The 18,891-nt window shown below is 30.4% G+C and overlaps 1 protein-coding gene across 2 annotated transcripts in view; it reads right to left on the reverse strand.

Moving 5' to 3' along the window:
* Nucleotides 1-5,969: 5,969 nt before the first annotated feature.
* The window catches only part of LOC148612745 (protein SCAI-like), a 37,249-nt gene continuing 24,327 nt past the window's right edge, over nt 5,970-18,891 (reverse strand). The window contains exons 5-16 of one of the 2 annotated variants that reach the window (XM_088594445.1): nt 18,348-18,444; nt 17,800-17,898; nt 16,725-16,877; nt 15,894-16,019; nt 15,456-15,636; nt 14,359-14,455; nt 13,800-13,881; nt 13,033-13,105; nt 12,197-12,226; nt 8,419-8,592; nt 7,099-7,199; nt 6,094-6,394 (exon numbers count right to left, since the gene is read on the reverse strand). In XM_088594445.1, coding sequence (XP_088450571.1) covers nt 6,236-6,394; nt 7,099-7,199; nt 8,419-8,592; nt 12,197-12,226; nt 13,033-13,105; nt 13,800-13,881; nt 14,359-14,455; nt 15,456-15,636; nt 15,894-16,019; nt 16,725-16,877; nt 17,800-17,898; nt 18,348-18,444 — 1,372 coding nt within the window. In that variant the 3' untranslated portion in view covers nt 6,094-6,235. Of the gene's footprint in view, nt 6,395-7,098; nt 7,200-8,418; nt 8,593-12,196; nt 12,227-13,032; nt 13,106-13,799; nt 13,882-14,358; nt 14,456-15,455; nt 15,637-15,893; nt 16,020-16,724; nt 16,878-17,799; nt 17,899-18,347; nt 18,445-18,891 lie in introns of both variants that reach the window. The other variant, XM_088594446.1, reaches the window with a different exon arrangement.

Here is an 18,891-nt window from a genome sequence, read left to right on the forward strand (position 1 = left end):
TAATCTAAACCAGGTTCTGTGATTGAGATAATGGTTTTCAATTACAATGGTTTCAAATCTCAAATATGTTTTACAAGTTATTTAAATATACTACACTTCTGTAATAAATACAAAAAAAAAATGAAATTTACAGAGACCTTTAAATTCTTTCACTTTTTCATTACTTATATTTATAATGCTACTTGTTAATTTTCTAATAGACTCTTCAGTCTTAACTTTAAAGTGATCATTGTGAATGCTCAATATATACTTCTTCGAGAAAAATTCTTCCATGCTAATCCAATCCCTACCATGTTGAAGTACATATCAAACACGCACATAGACTACTCTGCAGTTAAAGCAAAAAAGTCTAATGCATTCACACTTTTTTAATGATAAAATATTTAGTTGAATTCTAATCCTAATTATATAGAATTAACTGTTAATAGCACTATCTTATACAACCCAATTGTGTAAAAATCTTTTAAAAAGCACTAAATTTATAATAGTTCTTGGGACTAGTTTTGTGGCAAGATTAACACTACATTTTGTGAAGGACTACATGTTTCATATAAAAAACATCAATAGTTGTAATTAATATATGTTTAAGGTTTAGGGAGGGTTAAATTTCTGCACAAGAAAACTATCCCATTTTCCCACTAATCAAAGTTCACTAAATGTATTAAAATCCAGAGCACTCTAAGGTCATGTTATCATGTCACTACATGTTTCTTCAAACTTTTGTATTTACAAACAAAAAGGTGGGAAAGTAAATATAAAAGTTACCATTTTGTGGGCTTTTGTAACACTTAAAGATTTATAACCACATCTGTTAGCATGAAAGAAATTTGGTCAGAATGGACAGTTACAAAAAGAATTTATGAGTGAGATGAATTCTAAACATTGAATTTTTCAGATTTCCACTTTTTACATCCCTTCACAAATATTGATATTTTCAAACATGATATACCTTTCTTCATCAAATATCTAACAAAACACCATTGTACATATAACTAAATAAAAATATTTAAAAAACTAAAACAAAAACAAAAACAAAAATATCACAAAGTTGAATAAATGGTCCTTTAGACACATTTAAATGTATGAAGTAATGAGAAAGAAAAAGTCAATAGTCACAGAATTAATCGATCTAATAAGAAATGTACATGGATTAAAAGAAAAAAACTAATAAAGAAAAACAAAAAGGTTTTTTGTCTTCTAATGGTTGTACCAAGTAAGAGGTTTTGAATTCCTTCCATGATCAATGAAATTATTGACTTTATATGTGATGTAAAAATTACTAAGATGGGAGTTACGATGTAATTGGTATGGTTGTAACAAGAACTTGAAACAGTTTACACTTTTGAATTTTTCACCTAGTCTAAAAATATTAACTAGAAAAACTTTACTCACCAATATGATACCCCCACTCCTCCATTTGATGACATGGACATTTTGACCACCAAATTCCATGTTTTGTTAAGTTAAACCCCAAAATTGATTCTAATCAAAACATGTCACAAAGATCATGTGAAAGTTTCATTCAATTCCATTCAGTGATGTAGGAGAAGAATGGATAAGAGATGGGTCTCCCCTGCAAAATGGAAGCACAGGCAGAAAGACAGACAGACAGACACCCCTTTCAATAAATACCCCCCTTGCAAAGTAAGGGGGAACAAAAATGGGAAACTGCCAAAAGTGAAAAGGGGTGCTACACTATATCTTACATGTATCAGAAAATTTTCTTGTTCACACCAATAATAATGTTCTAATACCCGTATCATATTACTGTTTCACTGGGTTGATTATATTGTAATTTTGTTGTTCAGTAAAAAAATGCACACAAAAAAAAATCAGCTAATTGTAACAAGGTAAACAGACAAGTCAATAAAAACATTAACCATGATAATTAACAATAATTAAAAAAAAAGTGAAATGAATGTAGATTATGAGACTAGATAATAATATCACATTAAACTGTGTCTGCACTAATTTTACTCTAGAACCCATTACCTCTGTGAGTATTCTTTTTAAACATGATTATTTCTTAATGATACAGTGCTCAAATTTACAACCTTTACCAAAACATCATCTTAATGGAAAATTGTGACATCATCAATTTCAAAGACTTCAATTGGAGTCACCACGGAAGTAAAGAATATCCTCAGACCTCAGTTTTTAAAATTTTTTTTATGGCACTAAGGCTGGGTACACATAATTCCAAGCTAATCAAAAATTTTGAAGTAAAAAAATGGTCATAACTTTAATATACAGAAATAACACAATAATCATTTCATGGTCATTATTATTGTGTGCAAGTTTGAAAAGATTTGGTTAAGTAGTTTTTTCTTTTTAAATATCATCTGAAAATATAATGTTTGACAGAAGGATAGACCAACAAACTTGAGTAGTGCAGAAAAACAATATGGTAATGAAAACAATGCCCATTTTCTGGAAGAAACTCCAGTTATGCTTAGAAAAATGGATTTCAAATCTAAAAATACAATTCAATTAATACAATAGATAAAAAAAACATGAAAAGAACAATTTTTAAAACAACAATACAATTTCAAGAGAAAAAAACAACATAACTTGAAAACAAGAAAAAATTGGTAATTAGATATCACACAGCACAACTTTTTTTGTAAACTGACACTTGAAAATACCATGTAAGTACCTCAACCATCTTGAATAGCCAAAGACTTATTATCTTCCTACTCTACATATAGATTATGGCAAAGATGTTCATCTGAACTATTTGCAGAACAAGGGGAAGGTGTTTGGGGTATTATCCCCCTTGGATATATATTTTTTTTATAATTTTGTAAATCATTTGAGCAAAAACAGATATGAACTTCCATTATTTCTGGGACCAGATACAGAGTATCTGCCTTTGTTATCAGACCTTAAAGGAGTACATGACACCTAAAGGAAATAACTCTAAAAATCGGCAAAATGTTTTATTTTGTGAAATTCTGATATCAAACTCAAAGCATCTTAGTGATCAAAGGTTTTGTTGATGAAGCTAATATATGTTCATTAAAATTAATCCAATGAAACATGTGGTTAATATTTCTGAAAATTGATATATTTTGCTTCTTGTATCAAAGTAAAACAGCGAATAAAATATCAAGAAATTTAAAGGAGCCAAATAAATTTTAGAGAGGATGTTAGATACCCCCTTAAATTAGAATAAATACATGTGTCTTAAAAACATACATGTCCCATCTAATACATGTATATCAATGAGTTTAAGCTGTCACTTGATAAATAAAAAGGCAATGTTTGACCAAGAAGAAAGTTACATATACAGTACAGTTCCTGATAAAAAAAAACTGATAATAATTTATGGGAATAACTAATACAGGTGAAAATTGGTAAAATATATTTATATCCAATGCCAGGTGGAGAACATTGGAGTGCCAACTTTGACATATTTCACAGTAATTATAGGTACAATCTGCAATTATGAAATTCTTCGTACTGTATACATTTGGAATATTTCTGAAGACATCATGAAATTTAAAGTTTAGTGATATGACAGGCCTGGTATTTTATAACTTCCTGAAAAAAAAATTCACTGTTCCCTCCTGACAAACAGGCTTTCAAAGTTTTATGAAAAGTTTCATATCAGCTATGACCCATTGTACTTAATACATATCATACTTGATATTTGCATTGTTTTACAGCAATTATCCACAGTAATAATATACAATATTTTACAGGCAAAAAGTAGCCTTTAAAATAGTTGAACAGATCATAAGCTTTGCAAAAAATAAACTATGGTCCCTAATAAAAAGCTTCTGTCTACTGTTAATAAGTAGTTCTCCTTATGAAAGTATAAGTAGCAACTATGGACTGTTTACAGATAATGAATTTCAGTAAACCGCCAAATTTTTTGCAGCAATAATATTTTAACAATTTTCCCAGTAAGATCAGTTACGCAAAACTTAAACCGTCGTAAATATATTCTTCACAGAAAACTATAATACAATTTGGGGAACAGTCAAGAATTTAAAGCTGTGGAAAAGTAGATTGATCACAGAAACTGTGAAAAAAAACACAGCGGGAAAATTTCTCAGCTTACAGTATCTTCTACATAAAAGGCAATGAATTATTTGATTCATTTAAGCAGCAAGAACTATTTCTTCCAAAACGTTTCATTACTTATGTAGTTAACTTTAATTTTCACTATGTAACTAATGATGTGTACCGTTACAGTAAGACCTGTCTAAACTGAACCCTGAATAAATAAAACACCTGTCTAAACCAGGCATCTTTAAGAATCCCCATGTGTTTGAACAGAACACTTGCCTAAATGGAACATAACTTTCAGGCCAAAGGGGGCACAGCTGGTTCACTTTCAGGCCCAGGTGGGCAGGGCTGGTTTAGACAGGCATCACTGTAAGGCTACTTGCTGGTGGAAATAGCTTCCTTACCAGGAGCAAACTAATCACACGACTTAAAAACTTACTGTCCGTAACTTACAAAGAGCAAGGTTATACAACTGCAAAATGGCACAAAAATAACTCAAACACAATCATAACAAAGAAAATGTAACAGCTTTACACTGTTTTGTTGTAGTGCTATGAAATAAATACTATAAACATTTTAATTTTCAGGTGGACAGAAAAATGGGAAAAATAGTACCCGCGAAATTGATTTTCAACTCTGTATTATGCTAATATAATTTTTTGTAATCATGAAAAATTGATACCCGTGAATATGTCTACATGACAAAACCCGCGAAAATCGGCAATCCCAAAAATTAATGCATTTATAGTATATCATCCATTTTCATATTGTCACAATCAGACCACAAAAATATTCTAATCTTTAAAGAAATTCAAACAATGTAACTGCTAGAATTACACAATGTTTTTAAATGTATCTTTAAAGAAATGACTCAATTTTCATTAAAAAAATGTAAAATGGAAACATTTTGCAAAATTTTGTGTAACAAGCATATATTTAATACAAAATTCAGGCTCCCAAGTAATGTCGTAAAAAAAAAAAATGCCATGAAAAAATAAAAGGAAAAAACAATCATCTCCAAAGATCAGATAATCTGATTTTCAATGCAATAAAAAATGAAATAGATCAATTCCAAACAATTACAAATACAATACTCAATTAATTTTACTCCTACAAACATAAATTAGCTCACAGAAGCTTTGAGACAATTTTTTTTTAGAACACATGGAATGTTAAAAAAAATGTACTCTTATTCATGGGCATAAGTTTTGTTTTATCCTACAAATGCTTTAAAGTTAAAATTCTGATATATAATACAATACATAATTCAAAACCTAGCTTAAATATAGAACCTTTTAGACTTTTTTTAGAAATAAATGATTTAATTTACTTCTACACTCAATATGTTATGTAAAATTTTCAGTAGCAAGCTTTACAAATACGTCACAATCTAAATTTTCCCACAGAGTATGGAAAAGTAGTTTTAAAAATTTAGAACAGACTGAAGAAGAATACTTTCTTCCATGAACATTTTGGCAAAATTAAGCTACTGCCAAGAGGTTGATAAGTCAGTTTCATTCTTTTATCACTGGCTAGAATGCTCAGATTCTTAGCATACAATTTAATAAAAAGAAGACATTTTGACCTTAAATTTTCGGCAATTTTGTTGGAGAAACTGATACTTTTTCAGCCAAGCCTTAATCTAAATATTTCTCCTCTCTTGATATCAGAATTTTGATTTTAACATGCTCGCAAAAGCACAAAATTTGAAAATCACTATACCTCACTAAAAAAACAATATATAAATGTCCATCACTTTTCGGAATCAACATGAATTATCTTCCTTTTGCAAAATAAATATGCTAAATAGGAATTAAGTGCAGACCTATAAAAAGCCTTCTTAGATTGCTTAGTTCATACCACAATGCTAGACTGATATATTATCCCTCATTCTCTTTAAAATCAAAATTTCTATTGATCATTATCTTGACAATTATCTAAAATCTCAAAACTTGTTTCTTTTTGACTGATATAGATAACAAGATCCTCAAAAGTGAACCATCCAACTACCAAAAATGTAGAATAAAAACAACCTACCAAATCACAATAATTGTGATGTCTAAAACTGCAAATCTGTATAGCCAACTTGTTCTTCATGGCAACAGTAACTCCTGTATTCAACCAAATCTCAATATAAATCAACATCTGTAAACAAAACAAACACCCAAGAATAAAAGTTATTTTACAGAATGTAAAATAGAGTTGTCAACAAAGAATACAGCTACGTTGTAGCATGAATATCCACTTCACCAGGCTCTGACATAACATGTCGACATTCCAGTAGTGTAGCCAGATCTAAGACTATTTTACATAAAACCGGGTGTTCTAGGATCTCCTCTGTAGGTAACGGTGGGTGAGACATTGGGTAATAACTGGGACCCTGAAAATATAATAACTGTTTTTTGGAGAGATATACACTAGTAATGCCATTGTGTTTTTGGGGTTAAGATATAATGTCATATTGATTTTTGGTGAATGCCGTTTTTGGTATAAGAAGATAAATTGTCTTTTTGTTAATGTTATTAAAACATATGCCAGTTTTTTATTGGTATTAAAATATATAATGCCATTTTTTTTACTGTTAATAAATATAATGCCATAATTTATAGGATAGAAAGCCATATGTTTTTGACACTGAGAGATATAAAGCTGTTTTGATTAAAGTACTCAAATATAATTTCATTTTTTTTTGGTATTCTAAAGACCATAATATGATCATGATTATCATACATAAAACATCATAACCTAAATACCTTGTTATTATTATACAGATAGCAGTGATTTACTGAATTTTCACTACATAAATATTTTTATTTTTGATAATTCACATTGAGAAATAAATTAATTTATTCCATTCTCGGACTTTCTCCCGTGTAAAACTGCATGACACGAATATCAATCTACCATTTACAAAATTTGAAGTTTATGTTGTAATAAATAGAATAATCAATTGATTATCATGAATAACCAAAATATAATCACTCATACCAAGAACGGATTAAGTCTTAAATCTTGGCATTCTTTGGCACTCATGATAATATTTTTTTAATTACTCTTTCTAATTAATTACCCTATTATTCTTACCTTAAAACCTCTGTGTAAGATGAGAACTATGTAACAGAAAACAAATCTCAACATGATGAGCCGCAAAAAGTCATCTCCTAAAAACTGGATATAGGCATGATCTAAAGAGTAAAGATATAGACAAAATTTACAGTGATTTTAGTTGATTTTCAAGTTTTGTCAACCACACAGAGAACAAGAAGTACTAAACACCTAAGTGTAAATTTGTGTAAAAATCAGGCAAAATGAGAAAAAAACATGCATATCAACACCATATGGATCTGAGAATATAATTTCACTCAAGGATACTTTCTCTATTTGAAAAAAAGACAATTCTTTGATCTCTGTGTCACTGGATTTGCTCAGAAATATTTCAACAGAATGTTAGAAAAATAAGGTTTATGATGGAGTTATCTGTCCTTGAATTGTTCATTTTCAGTGCATTTCAATGAAATTATAACTCAATTTAACAAAATGATATGGAAAATCTTGTCTTTCCTTGATTCTGATGGTGCAAATAGTCAGATTAAAATTTCAAAATTGTGGGTTCTTTCATACCATGTTATACCAACTGCCTGATATTGATGCTGGGCATTAAACCCTAATAATCAATCAATTTTACAAGGACTGGCACTTAAAAACAATACATTATATTTTCTGTACATGTCATTTTTATTTCATTGTTAAACATAATGCCTAATTTGTTTAAATACAAGCTGGTTTGCAGCATGTGATATGCAATCTTCCTTTTTATACTCTGCCACAAAAAGTGTGGAGGTATAATGTGAAACCCTATGAAAAGTTGCATGTTTGTTCATCTATCCGGCTGCTGATAGTTTCTAGATGATAAATTGAGAACAAATTAATGAGTTTTTTGAAAACTTTGTACCATAAAATCCAGGTTAATTGTTAAGTTCAATTTCATCAAAATCCAAAATGTAGTTCTCAAGTAAGGCCATTTTGAAAATTTTGCCATCCCCCTTTTTTCATGGTGGGGTATCACTTCAAGTTCCATTAATGCCCTCATTTTTGTTGTTTAAAGTCCAATAATTCACAAATTAGAAATTGAAAAAAAAAAAACAATAGAAAACAAAAAGAGATTCCTTTCAACTAACATTTTTAAAAAAAAAGTATGAAAATCCCTTGCTATGATACAAAGTGCAGATGCAGGAACAGATAGAAATGCTGGGGTAGACTTCATTTTATTCATTTTAGGTGTAATGGGACTCTAGCTCAATCATGCATCCCCCCCCCCCCAAAAAAAAAAAAAAAATAAAAAATATTAAATTTTAAATGAATCATCTGTTTAATGCAGCAATCTGAATTAATCTTTATACTGACCTATTGATCTTGATTTGACAAACAATTTAGATGCTTCCGCCATGAATTTGTTGACTAGAGTATTACATTTGTCCCAAGTTGCTATGGATATGGACATGTAATTACACACCAGACAGAATGCCATCAACGGGGAATGTAAAAATAATGTGAATAACTTCCCTTTCTGGTTTTGATCTGAAAAGTATAAATGTCAAAATTATACATTTAGATAAAAAAAAATCAGAACTATTGGGTAAATTACATCTTGTTCCTTTGTTTTGTTTTAAAAATTAAAAATATATATTACAACTGGATTTTGGTCAACACAAAACATGAAAGTAAAGCATGTATTTACAGTACTTCAGCTACAAATTTAGAGCAGGAAGTTACAAATTTAGAAAATGGGCACTATAGAAACCTTAAGCAAGAAATATAAAGGCAAACTTCATACATTTAGTGAAGTTTTTATCTGATGTTATTTGACAAAACCAAGTCAAAAAAATCATTTAATTGCAAGTAAAATTAAATACAGGGTCTTTCAAAAAATAATGCAGGTTGTTTAAAACAAATAATGTAAGGATTTTTGTAAAGGAAATACGACAGTTATGGCCAAACTATTCCGCTTTATTTCAGAGGGAAGAATTAAAAGGGTGACAGAATACTGTGTTCCTCCAATTTTGTCTAGCTGGCACATTGATAAAATTTTATACACTTAAGGTAGTAGACCTGGGGTAAGGGAGGTAATCCAAATTGAAAGAATTTTAGTCACTAGAGCGTTTGAATGACTCCTAGTATGCAAGCTTCAAAGTGATGCTGATGTTAAAGGGAAATAACTCCAAGAAAGGGTTCAACTTATAGAACAAAGAAGCCAGCCCCAATAATAAGAAAATAGAATTATGGAAAAATTTTGGGGGTTACCCAGGTCTACTATCTTAAGTGATTGTAAATCATTAGTATAGAAAAAATAAAAGTTTAAACTTTATTTCTGATATATACAACTGATTCAATGCTACACGTATATTCATTTTCATAAATATATCAGCAAAAAGGAAGTTCCACTCATACAGATAGTTGTAATTTCTCAATCTAGATCATTAATTTATATATAAATAAGACAGCTACACATGATTTATCACTGCAGCTGTTCTAAGACAAATGCATCAATACATCAATGCAAAAACGTGTTCCTTCTGAAAAGCACACAAATGAGCAATTACATCCAATAAAAGCCCAATACTAAATACAATACACTCAACCACCACCAAAACACTAAACATAACAGAAATAGTGGTAACTCATAAATTGGACTCATTGTAAAAAAAAAAACAAAAAAATTGGCATATCTGTGAAGAACAAAATTATAATCATTATAATTATGTGACAAAAGGAAGGTAATTCTAAAGATTCTTTTAACATTATCAATACCAAAGTTGGCAAAAAAGTGATAAACCTTGAGGATAAATTGCAGCCCTGTAAGGTAGGCCAAAAAAACTAATTGTCTTACTTCCTGCTTCCTGCAAGTAAAAAATAGGGTAGGATGGCAGGGAAATTATTTTATTTTTCAAAAACATTTTACATTGAGTTTATGGAGACTAGACTTCAACAGCGCTTGGGCCAAAATGTCCATAAAATATTTAGGGTAGAGATAAAAAACTAAAGTAGGTAGAGTAGAAGAAACAAGATTTTTTTTTGGCCTAACAACCAGTTTAGAAGTACAATAATAATTTTGAATTTAGTTCGCAATTCTTGATGCAAAGAGTTACTTAACATGATTTAAAGTAGATATGCCTTTAAAAAAATCAGGTTAAAAGCTACACAAAAATTATACTGTGAGCATTCACCATCCGATTACAAATTTACATAACACTTCATTTTCAAAACAAAAAATGTACATGTATTTACATACTTTTCTCTGAAATAAAAAAAGAAAAATCAACATGACCACATATTCAAAACTTATTGTAAATTTTAAATGTCATTAAAATTACACAGAAAATATGTTCACATAAATATATTTTATGATGGCCATTCCATTCAATGCAAGACCACATCCAATAAAGGCAGGCCAAACTAAACAAGAGAAAGTCATTTGTAGATACAGAGAAAGAGTATGCTTAACATTGAAACCATATCTTTCAATGTTGACAAAATTCAGCCAGAATTTAAGTTAAACTATAGATACATAATTGATTCTGATGATTAAAGAAATTTGAAATATGATTTTAAAAAATCTTGTTAGTTTCATTTGAAATTCTTTTTAACAAGACATAATTTTGGTTAAATTTCATGTGAACAATTTTACCCTGTGTAAAAAAAGAATGTTATATAGAAAGTAAGAAATGAAATGGTGAACCCATAACCAGGGAGAAAGCTAGAGCAGAAGTATTGGTAAATTAGCAACCTAAGGAACTAAGTAATAATTTAGTAGCAGAACAAAAAATTCTAATAGATAAGGAGAACTATGGACAATAGTGGTAAGTCTTTTGAAGTTTAGGAAAATTTACCAGTTATTAACAAAATGCCTTCAACCAGCAGTAATATTTACGGAATGCAAGCCTTTTTAGCCTGTTTTTCAAACGGACATAACCCACCAAAACCCGACAATCTGGTTTGCGGTCTAATTGGGGAAAGGGAAAACATTTTTTTTGGAAACTTAAACTATTTTTCACTTCGGTAAGTACCGTGATGGTTGGAAATAAGTTATTTAAAAGTATCCAAATACTTACTGTGGCTCTAATAAATTGAATATTTGAATTTAAAGTCTAGTGCTGTCCATTGCTCTAATTTGACAGTAAACCAGTCTGTGGGATGACAAATTTGTAGAAAGCTACTCCCCATTGCCAAAATTCTTAAGAAATGAAGCCAAAGTCGGAAATATGAAAAAGGATTATTCAATTGATAAGGCCATTATAACTTTATTTCTTGGTTCTCATAGTAACTGTCATGTATCTAATTAGAATGGGGCATTTCTTACAACAAAGATATGCCTAAATCTTAGTTATGTGAGATAAAATAATACAATGCTTGTGAAGTCGCAATGAAACATATCATGTCATCTTGTAAATATCAAGGAATTTCAGCAAGCAGAGCCTTACGAATGGACGTATTAATCACAACAAAAATTATTTTGTATGTGAGTAAAAAAATCAAATACCGCTAGAAATTGCAAGATTAGAAAGTCTCAGACACCTTCATGTAAGATTTCAAAGTTCTCTTGCTCGACAGGGCCTAGTTAGAGAACTTGAATTCTTACCTTGGGTATTTGAGATAAAAAATAGACAAGGGTATTGTTTACATATTTTATTTGCAAGAAAATAAAATTATAAGGGCAGTGTTTTGTCTATTTTTTTTGTAAGGTGATGAAATTGGAGAATGAGGCATATTTAAGTCTACAAATGGTTGAACTAAATATTTTAAATATAAAAATAATCCAAGTTTAGTATTAAGATTTGACAAAATTTTTATAAATAAATTTCACCAATACATTTCCACTGAATTTCCATATTTTTCTAAGAAGAAAGTGACTGCCATGTTAAGCAGTACATTTCAAGATAAAATACTGTACAATCATTTATTAATTTCTTACCCACAAAATAAATGAAATTAAATCCTCAAAGAAAATTTCCGCTTTTTTTTTTTTTTTTTTTGATAAAGGGAGGTAATTAGTTCTGTCACAATCTTTGAATTATGGTTCAATACAAACTGGTAAACCTCCCTGTCTTCTAACAGACTAGGATACTGGACAAGAGAAAGGACCAAATTTTAACGAAGAAAACGGAACTTTAGCAAACTAACAAACCTATAATGATTTCATTGTCATGATTATCAGCTACAAATATAAACATGCATTAGGAAATATATGAAGGTATCCAATATAACAAAGTAATATTATAACATAAATAAAGGAAAAATTAAATACATGTATCAACAAAGCCTAATACATGTAAAAGGAATATTCCATGCATACAGAGTTAAGCAGGTACAATGTATAATAATAGAACTGCAGAAGTACATGCAAATAGAATTCTTTATGTTGTGTATATTTCTGCAATTCTTATAATGAAAACATTTGTGTTTCTAACATTATCTTTGGTTAGTTTGAGATTATTTTTGATATAATACATGTACATCAAAGTTATCGACAGGTTTAAATATCAACTTTGACTGATAGTATCCTCAGAGTAATATGAGGCTAATTGGGATAGATGTGATCCTGGTAATAATTTCTGATCCGTTTTTGTAATTAATGATTTTCTATTTTCATATTTCAATTTATTGGTTATGTTTTTGTCAATATGACTTTACTGTGGATAATACTGTAAACAAATTGATTTTAATGGTTGTTAAATTTTGTATATCCTTTCAAATGAACATATTTATGGACAACAATTTCTGCAGTTATGAAAAATTATTAGTGCTTCATAATGGAAATTAAATGTCACCAGTACCCATTTTTTACCATCGTGAAAATAGGCAAAAATAGTACAACACAAAAATCAATATTTTTACATTTGTAGTCAACAATTTTTAGCCTCACAACAAAAGTCCAAGACTAAAGAATATCAGTCAGTAAAAGGAAAAAAACTTCCAGTTGCTGATATTCATAGAAACTATGTTTATTTATGATATACATACCTTGCATTGCATGTGGAACCTGCTCTGGTGACATCAAACATACTACTGGTTGTCCAAATAAATTGGGGAAGTTCTGTAATAGATAATCAAATTAATTAATCAGGGAGTTCTGTCAAAAAATGTAGGGAAATTCTGAATAAGAAACTGATGTATTACCCTTCATGTTATATTAGCTAGTAACTTAAAGATAGGTGAATAGTTGTTTGAATATATTAAGACAAAATATCATTAGTATTGATATATGGACAAACAAGCCTGAATACACATTTGTGAATATCATTCCTCATACAATATATCCTTCCTGAGTCTGAGAAGTTAAGGAGGGAGATCTAGGGTAAGGGACATAACTCTTAAAGATCACTGGAACGTTTGCTTTGAGCATTTCACATCAATATTATGTAAGCATCTTATTAACTTGGATTGATTTCATTCTGCTTCAAATGAAAGCTTGTGAGGCTTTGGTGAAATTGAATACAATACAAACACATCACTGATTTCAAGAGTAATATACCATAGATCTACTGCCTAAAAAAGGCAATAAATAGAAGATTTTGCATTATAATGCTGCAGCGCTCCATGATCCCAGAAGTAAACAATAAAGTGCAGATCAGTCTCGGATTTCAGTAAGTTCTACCTAGAAAATTCCTGTATGGAAAAAAGAACTCGAACAAGACTTACAGACAGAAAAAGATTTCAGAAGATATCTAGACTGGTGTTTGATTTATTCATGATTTCAGTTTAGAGAAGTTTCATTGTAGCATACCTACCTGGAAAGCAGAACTATTGTCACTGTCTACTATCAAAAACAAAGGTTTTCTGGTGTACGGATAAAGGTCTCCTGGATGTAAACTGAAACAAAAGTGTTTGTATTTGAAGTTAAAAAATCTGTAGCAGTTAACACCTCTGCTAATGACCTAAAAATCAATAGGTTTTGTTTTTTTTTTCAGAAAAGCTATGCTTACTTTTAAGGTGAAATAAATTAATTTGCAGGCAAATTGTTAAAGTAAAATCCATGACCTTGACCTTTGAACTACAGACAATGCCTGTACCCTTCAGTTTTTATCCATCTATACAAGTTTTATTGAAGTCCATTGTGGCAAAATGGCAAAAACCCAATACAGCACACAGACTTAAATACATATGAACAAAGGAATGACTGATTTAAAGATGTGTAGATATTCCACATCATGACAACACACAAACGGTGAACTATTCTGGAGTTATCTCTTTTTAGTAATTATATTAGCATTGTTGTTTGTTTTTGTTCTTGCATGATTTCTGTTTTCAGAAATCACAACAAAATGCATTCCTTAAATGTCAGTTTACCAATTAGACTCCTTCAACATTCCTGGCCGCCTGTTTTTGTTGATGATGTCAACATCTTTTCTACTGTTACATATCACTCCTCCTAAGTCATAGGCAGCTGGAAAAGACAACACCATATAATGACTACTCTACAGCAAAAGTACACTGACAAAAACAATTTTATAAGTCTGACCAATAAGAAAGCCATATTTCAAGTATCTAACCACCTAGGAGTCAATCTATGAAAAAAAGTATAATGGTGTCATTGTGATATTTGAACCACCCTGCTGCAATATTTAAACCCCTAGTATGTTAAAAATAATCCTGAAGGTCAATATCTCATATGATATTTTAACCCCACAATTAAGATATAATAAGATATTTTGACACCGGGATCAATATTATGTAGGGTAAAAAAATTGTATGACACCAGACGTTAGTTTAAGCCAATTACTGATTTAGCCATATTTTTTTTTCAATCATTCTGTTATCACGGTAGAATTGTCTTTCTTTTTATTTGTTATGCATTTCTCTGTTTACATAAACCAAACATTAGTTCAAATGCTAAATTAATAAGAAATTTATAATTCCTTACAAGAAATCACACTGTAATTCGGCCATTTTTATTGCTAAGCGCTAATTGATCACATGTACTGATCATTGTACTTTTCAAAGCGCTGATGATCATTGTACTTTTCAATTTCTCTGTCTACAAAAATGTACTTCCTCACAAATTTGAGATCAAGCAAAAATTTAGTAGGTAAGATTACCCTCAAAAGAATTTTAAGACACGAAATTCAGCAGTAAGTTTTCAGTCAAACTACCAACAATTGAAAATCATCTTGGTAATAGCATCAAGGCAGGTCTGAAAATGCTGGATTTAAATGTGATTCAAATTTTAGGAAGACGTCATTTTATTATACGACTGGATAAGTTGTTCTAAATAATTAAAACATTGCATTGGTAGGTGGCAATAAACTTTAGCCCTACTTTTATTTTAAATTTGAATGTTCCAGGGATTTTGTAATGCCGAGTATAGTAATAGCTGCTTTAGTTTTAGCATTTCTTGTGTAGTAGACCTTCTATTGATATAAATGTATTTATAGAACAGTATTTACCATCATCTGTGTGTTTAGCATTTCCTAGACTACCATCAGCTGACAGATACATCAGCATTGCACCATTTGGAGGGAGCTCTTTGAACCCAGAGGCTAGGAATGTGTTCAGCTGGCTATATGTTGGTTTGTACAGTAGATATTTGTGGGGGTTATCCCTCTTTGAATTCTTCTCTCCATTTTCCTACAATAAAAAAGATATTCTTTGAAATCTGCTCACAAGTATAAAATTTCTTTTTGCAGAAATCAACAATGAAAATTAATCATTGCACAGAAATGGGATTATCTTTTCAATTTAACAATACCAAAAGACCTCAGTTTGGACAACACACATATATGTAATGATAATTACACCAGAAATCAGATTTAGTATATCTCTATGTTGTAAAGGAGATAAAAATATTTGCAGTAATATACATGACAATCTGAATAGGTCCTTACAAATGGTGGTCGACCAGGAGCTGGGGAGGCATCATATATCTGAGTTCCTGAAAAATCTTCTTGTGGTTCTCTCTCTAAAGTTTGTAGCACCCGGAACATGTCTAATGTTAGTTCACTGAACTTCACCTGAAAACAGTAAAAATTCTAAGTCAGGATCAAGTAAAACTGCTACACTAAAGGGTACCAACAATTTTTGTGGGTAAAGTCCCACAACCCTGAAATAAAAAAAAAACAGGAAAACATGAAAATTGTAAGGAAGCATCCATCCGCAAAGACATTCATTCAAATAAAAATTATATCATTCACTTTGAATTGCCATACACTGTTTGAAAGATCAAATAAGTGAACAACAGAAAACAAAAAAGCAGTATGTCATTATTCATGTTAAAAGATCTGTTAAAAGATGGATTTTATAGCCCAAACAATGACAATGTTCAGGTGATGGAGTTGGGTCTTCTCTTTATTAATGATAATTACCAGATAAACTGCCTTTACTAGTGAACAGGGCAATTGAGATAGAGATTTAAACTTTCTATTAAACACAGATTTAAATACCTATGGAATGATACACAATATAAATCGTCTTGTCAACTGTCCAATTAACTACCTACAGAAAGTTCATTCAGTAATTGTCATTTAATCAAAGTAAGGTCAACTCTATACCCTGAACATCATCATTGTATGCGCAGTAAGAATGGTATGTTGGTTGGCATTTTGTTCAATCAATTCAAATCAAACATTTTGTGTAGCAGCACATAACCTATAGTGTTAAGATATTAAACATGATGCGTTTACACTACAAGTATCCTGAAAATAGAACTAGCTCCTGACCTGATCGGCTGTGTTTCCTACAATGATAATTTCCTGTAACGTGAGATACACAGGTGTACTTTTGTCCAAAGGAGGAGTGTTCAATGGAGTCAATCTGTGAGACAGTAAGAAATAGTTCGGGTCTACGTCATGAATATCCAACAAGTTGTCAGACTGAAAATGAAAGTAGATATTTTCATGAAACTATCTTTTTTTATGGTTTGTAAAAATTGTGAAAACTTTTAAAGTTTTGATCATCTAAATTTTCATTTTGTAGGGATTTGATCTACCAACAAAACCATAAAATAGGGCATTAATGAAACATAAATGATAACCCTACCATACACAAAACAGTAAAAAAGGGGGATGAAAACTACATTTTGGATTTTGCTGAAAATTGGAACTTGACCTGTATTTTATAGTACTTAACAATTTTGCTTATTTAAAAAAACAATCAATGATCCATCTGTTGGGGGACAAACAGGCAACTTTTCCGAGGGTATAAAAACTTGTATTCTACAAACAATAAATTCAAAAGAAATATACAAATAACATAAATATTCTATGAGTTAATATTTCAGTTTAACATTTACACCAATAATTAGAAACAGTTCAAGACATATTTTAATTTTGAACTAAAGTGGTCACAGACAATTAGTAAAACTATTTACATTTGACCCATATAACCAGTTTGATTAGCACTTTAAAAAAAACTTAACCATAAAAATAGATAACTTACTATTATGGAAAAAAAATCTGTAACCAATGCTATTTGTTTGCTCCAAGATTTACACAAAGAATTGATCATATAAACATCCAGTGATGCTTAGAATAAGATTCTTTATTTCACAGTAAGTGCTTCAATTTTTATTTAAGATAAAACTAGACTTAAACATGGGATTTCTAATAAATATCATTTCTAAATAAATTAAATGCTACAGATATCCTACAAATCAAGCACTTTTGTCTCGTAAACTTTACTGCAAGACCTGCTAATTCTAAAGGGAAAGTGTCATACAAACCTGTCCTTTTTTTTTCTATGACTGGGTTACTATTCATAACTACTTTCTTCATTCGGTATTTTTTTAAATCCTACCTCTAAGAATGCATTGATTTCCCCAACAACAAGAGTCCATTCCATCTGGTCCTCTGGTTCATATGTTAACGTATAGTCTTCTATCTGGGCTTGTAACTCCTAAAATCAAGGAACATTTTCTCTTTATTTCTCTTGATTAAATAATCTAGAAGACTTGCTCATGGAAAAGACCATACTACTTGTCAGAGACCTGGAAGGGTGGGGTTGGGGTAGAAGGAGGGGGGTTACAAAGAACCCCCTCCCCTGGAAGCAAAAAAGCATTAAAAGCTGTTAAAAATGAACTTTAAATTTGTTGAGCACTTTTTAAGTCTGAACAATATTGTTAAAGAACCCCTTCCAAGTCCTCCTAAAAAGTTTTGGCTAAGGGAATGAAGTCCATAAGAATTTCACCCGAAATTAACAAAAAAGTACTGGTATTGAGATCACATGAAATATATTCTAAACAAGCCTTTACATTAAAGTTTCACAGTTAAATCATGTGAACATAATGTGATTTTGGTAAAACTTCATATAAATGAATTTCACATAAGGTATTTACATCTAGTTACCTTAACTAAGTCTTTAACAAGCTTCATTCTTTTTAACAACAAACAGACAACAATAAATCTGGCATAAAATCTGAGTTTCTTCACCATCAAATCAGATCTGAAAAAGAAAAACAAGAGCATGTGTCATGCTTTGTTGTCCTGTAGGTAAATTAGCATGAAATGTTGCACATGAACAAAAAAATCACAGAGATTTAATTGCAAACCAGTAATTTGAGAATTTATACCTCATAGCCAACAGAAATAACCATTCAAGTGTTTGTAAAGTTTGTCTTTTTAAGAAATTGATAGATTAAATTGAGTTAAAATGCACAATGGAAAATGACTAGACAATTTTCCCTCACATTTTCCCTATATAAGCAATCAAAAAATATCTACATCACAGATGTTTCAGGATAAATTTAAACACAGCTTTTCAGTTGTTTTCTATATATATAACTGAATATAACTGTGGCAAAAAAGACCAAATTGTGAAAAGTGATGTGCCACCCATTGCCTGATTCTTACACAGGTGATACTTCAGAGTATTTTGATAGTCCCTCTCTTA

This window comes from Perna viridis, chromosome 7 (assembly GCF_037379345.1).
Source record: "Perna viridis isolate PV_CMFRI_1.1 ecotype Kerala chromosome 7, ASM3737934v1, whole genome shotgun sequence".
In the NCBI taxonomy this organism is placed as follows: Eukaryota; Metazoa; Mollusca; class Bivalvia; order Mytilida; family Mytilidae; genus Perna; species Perna viridis.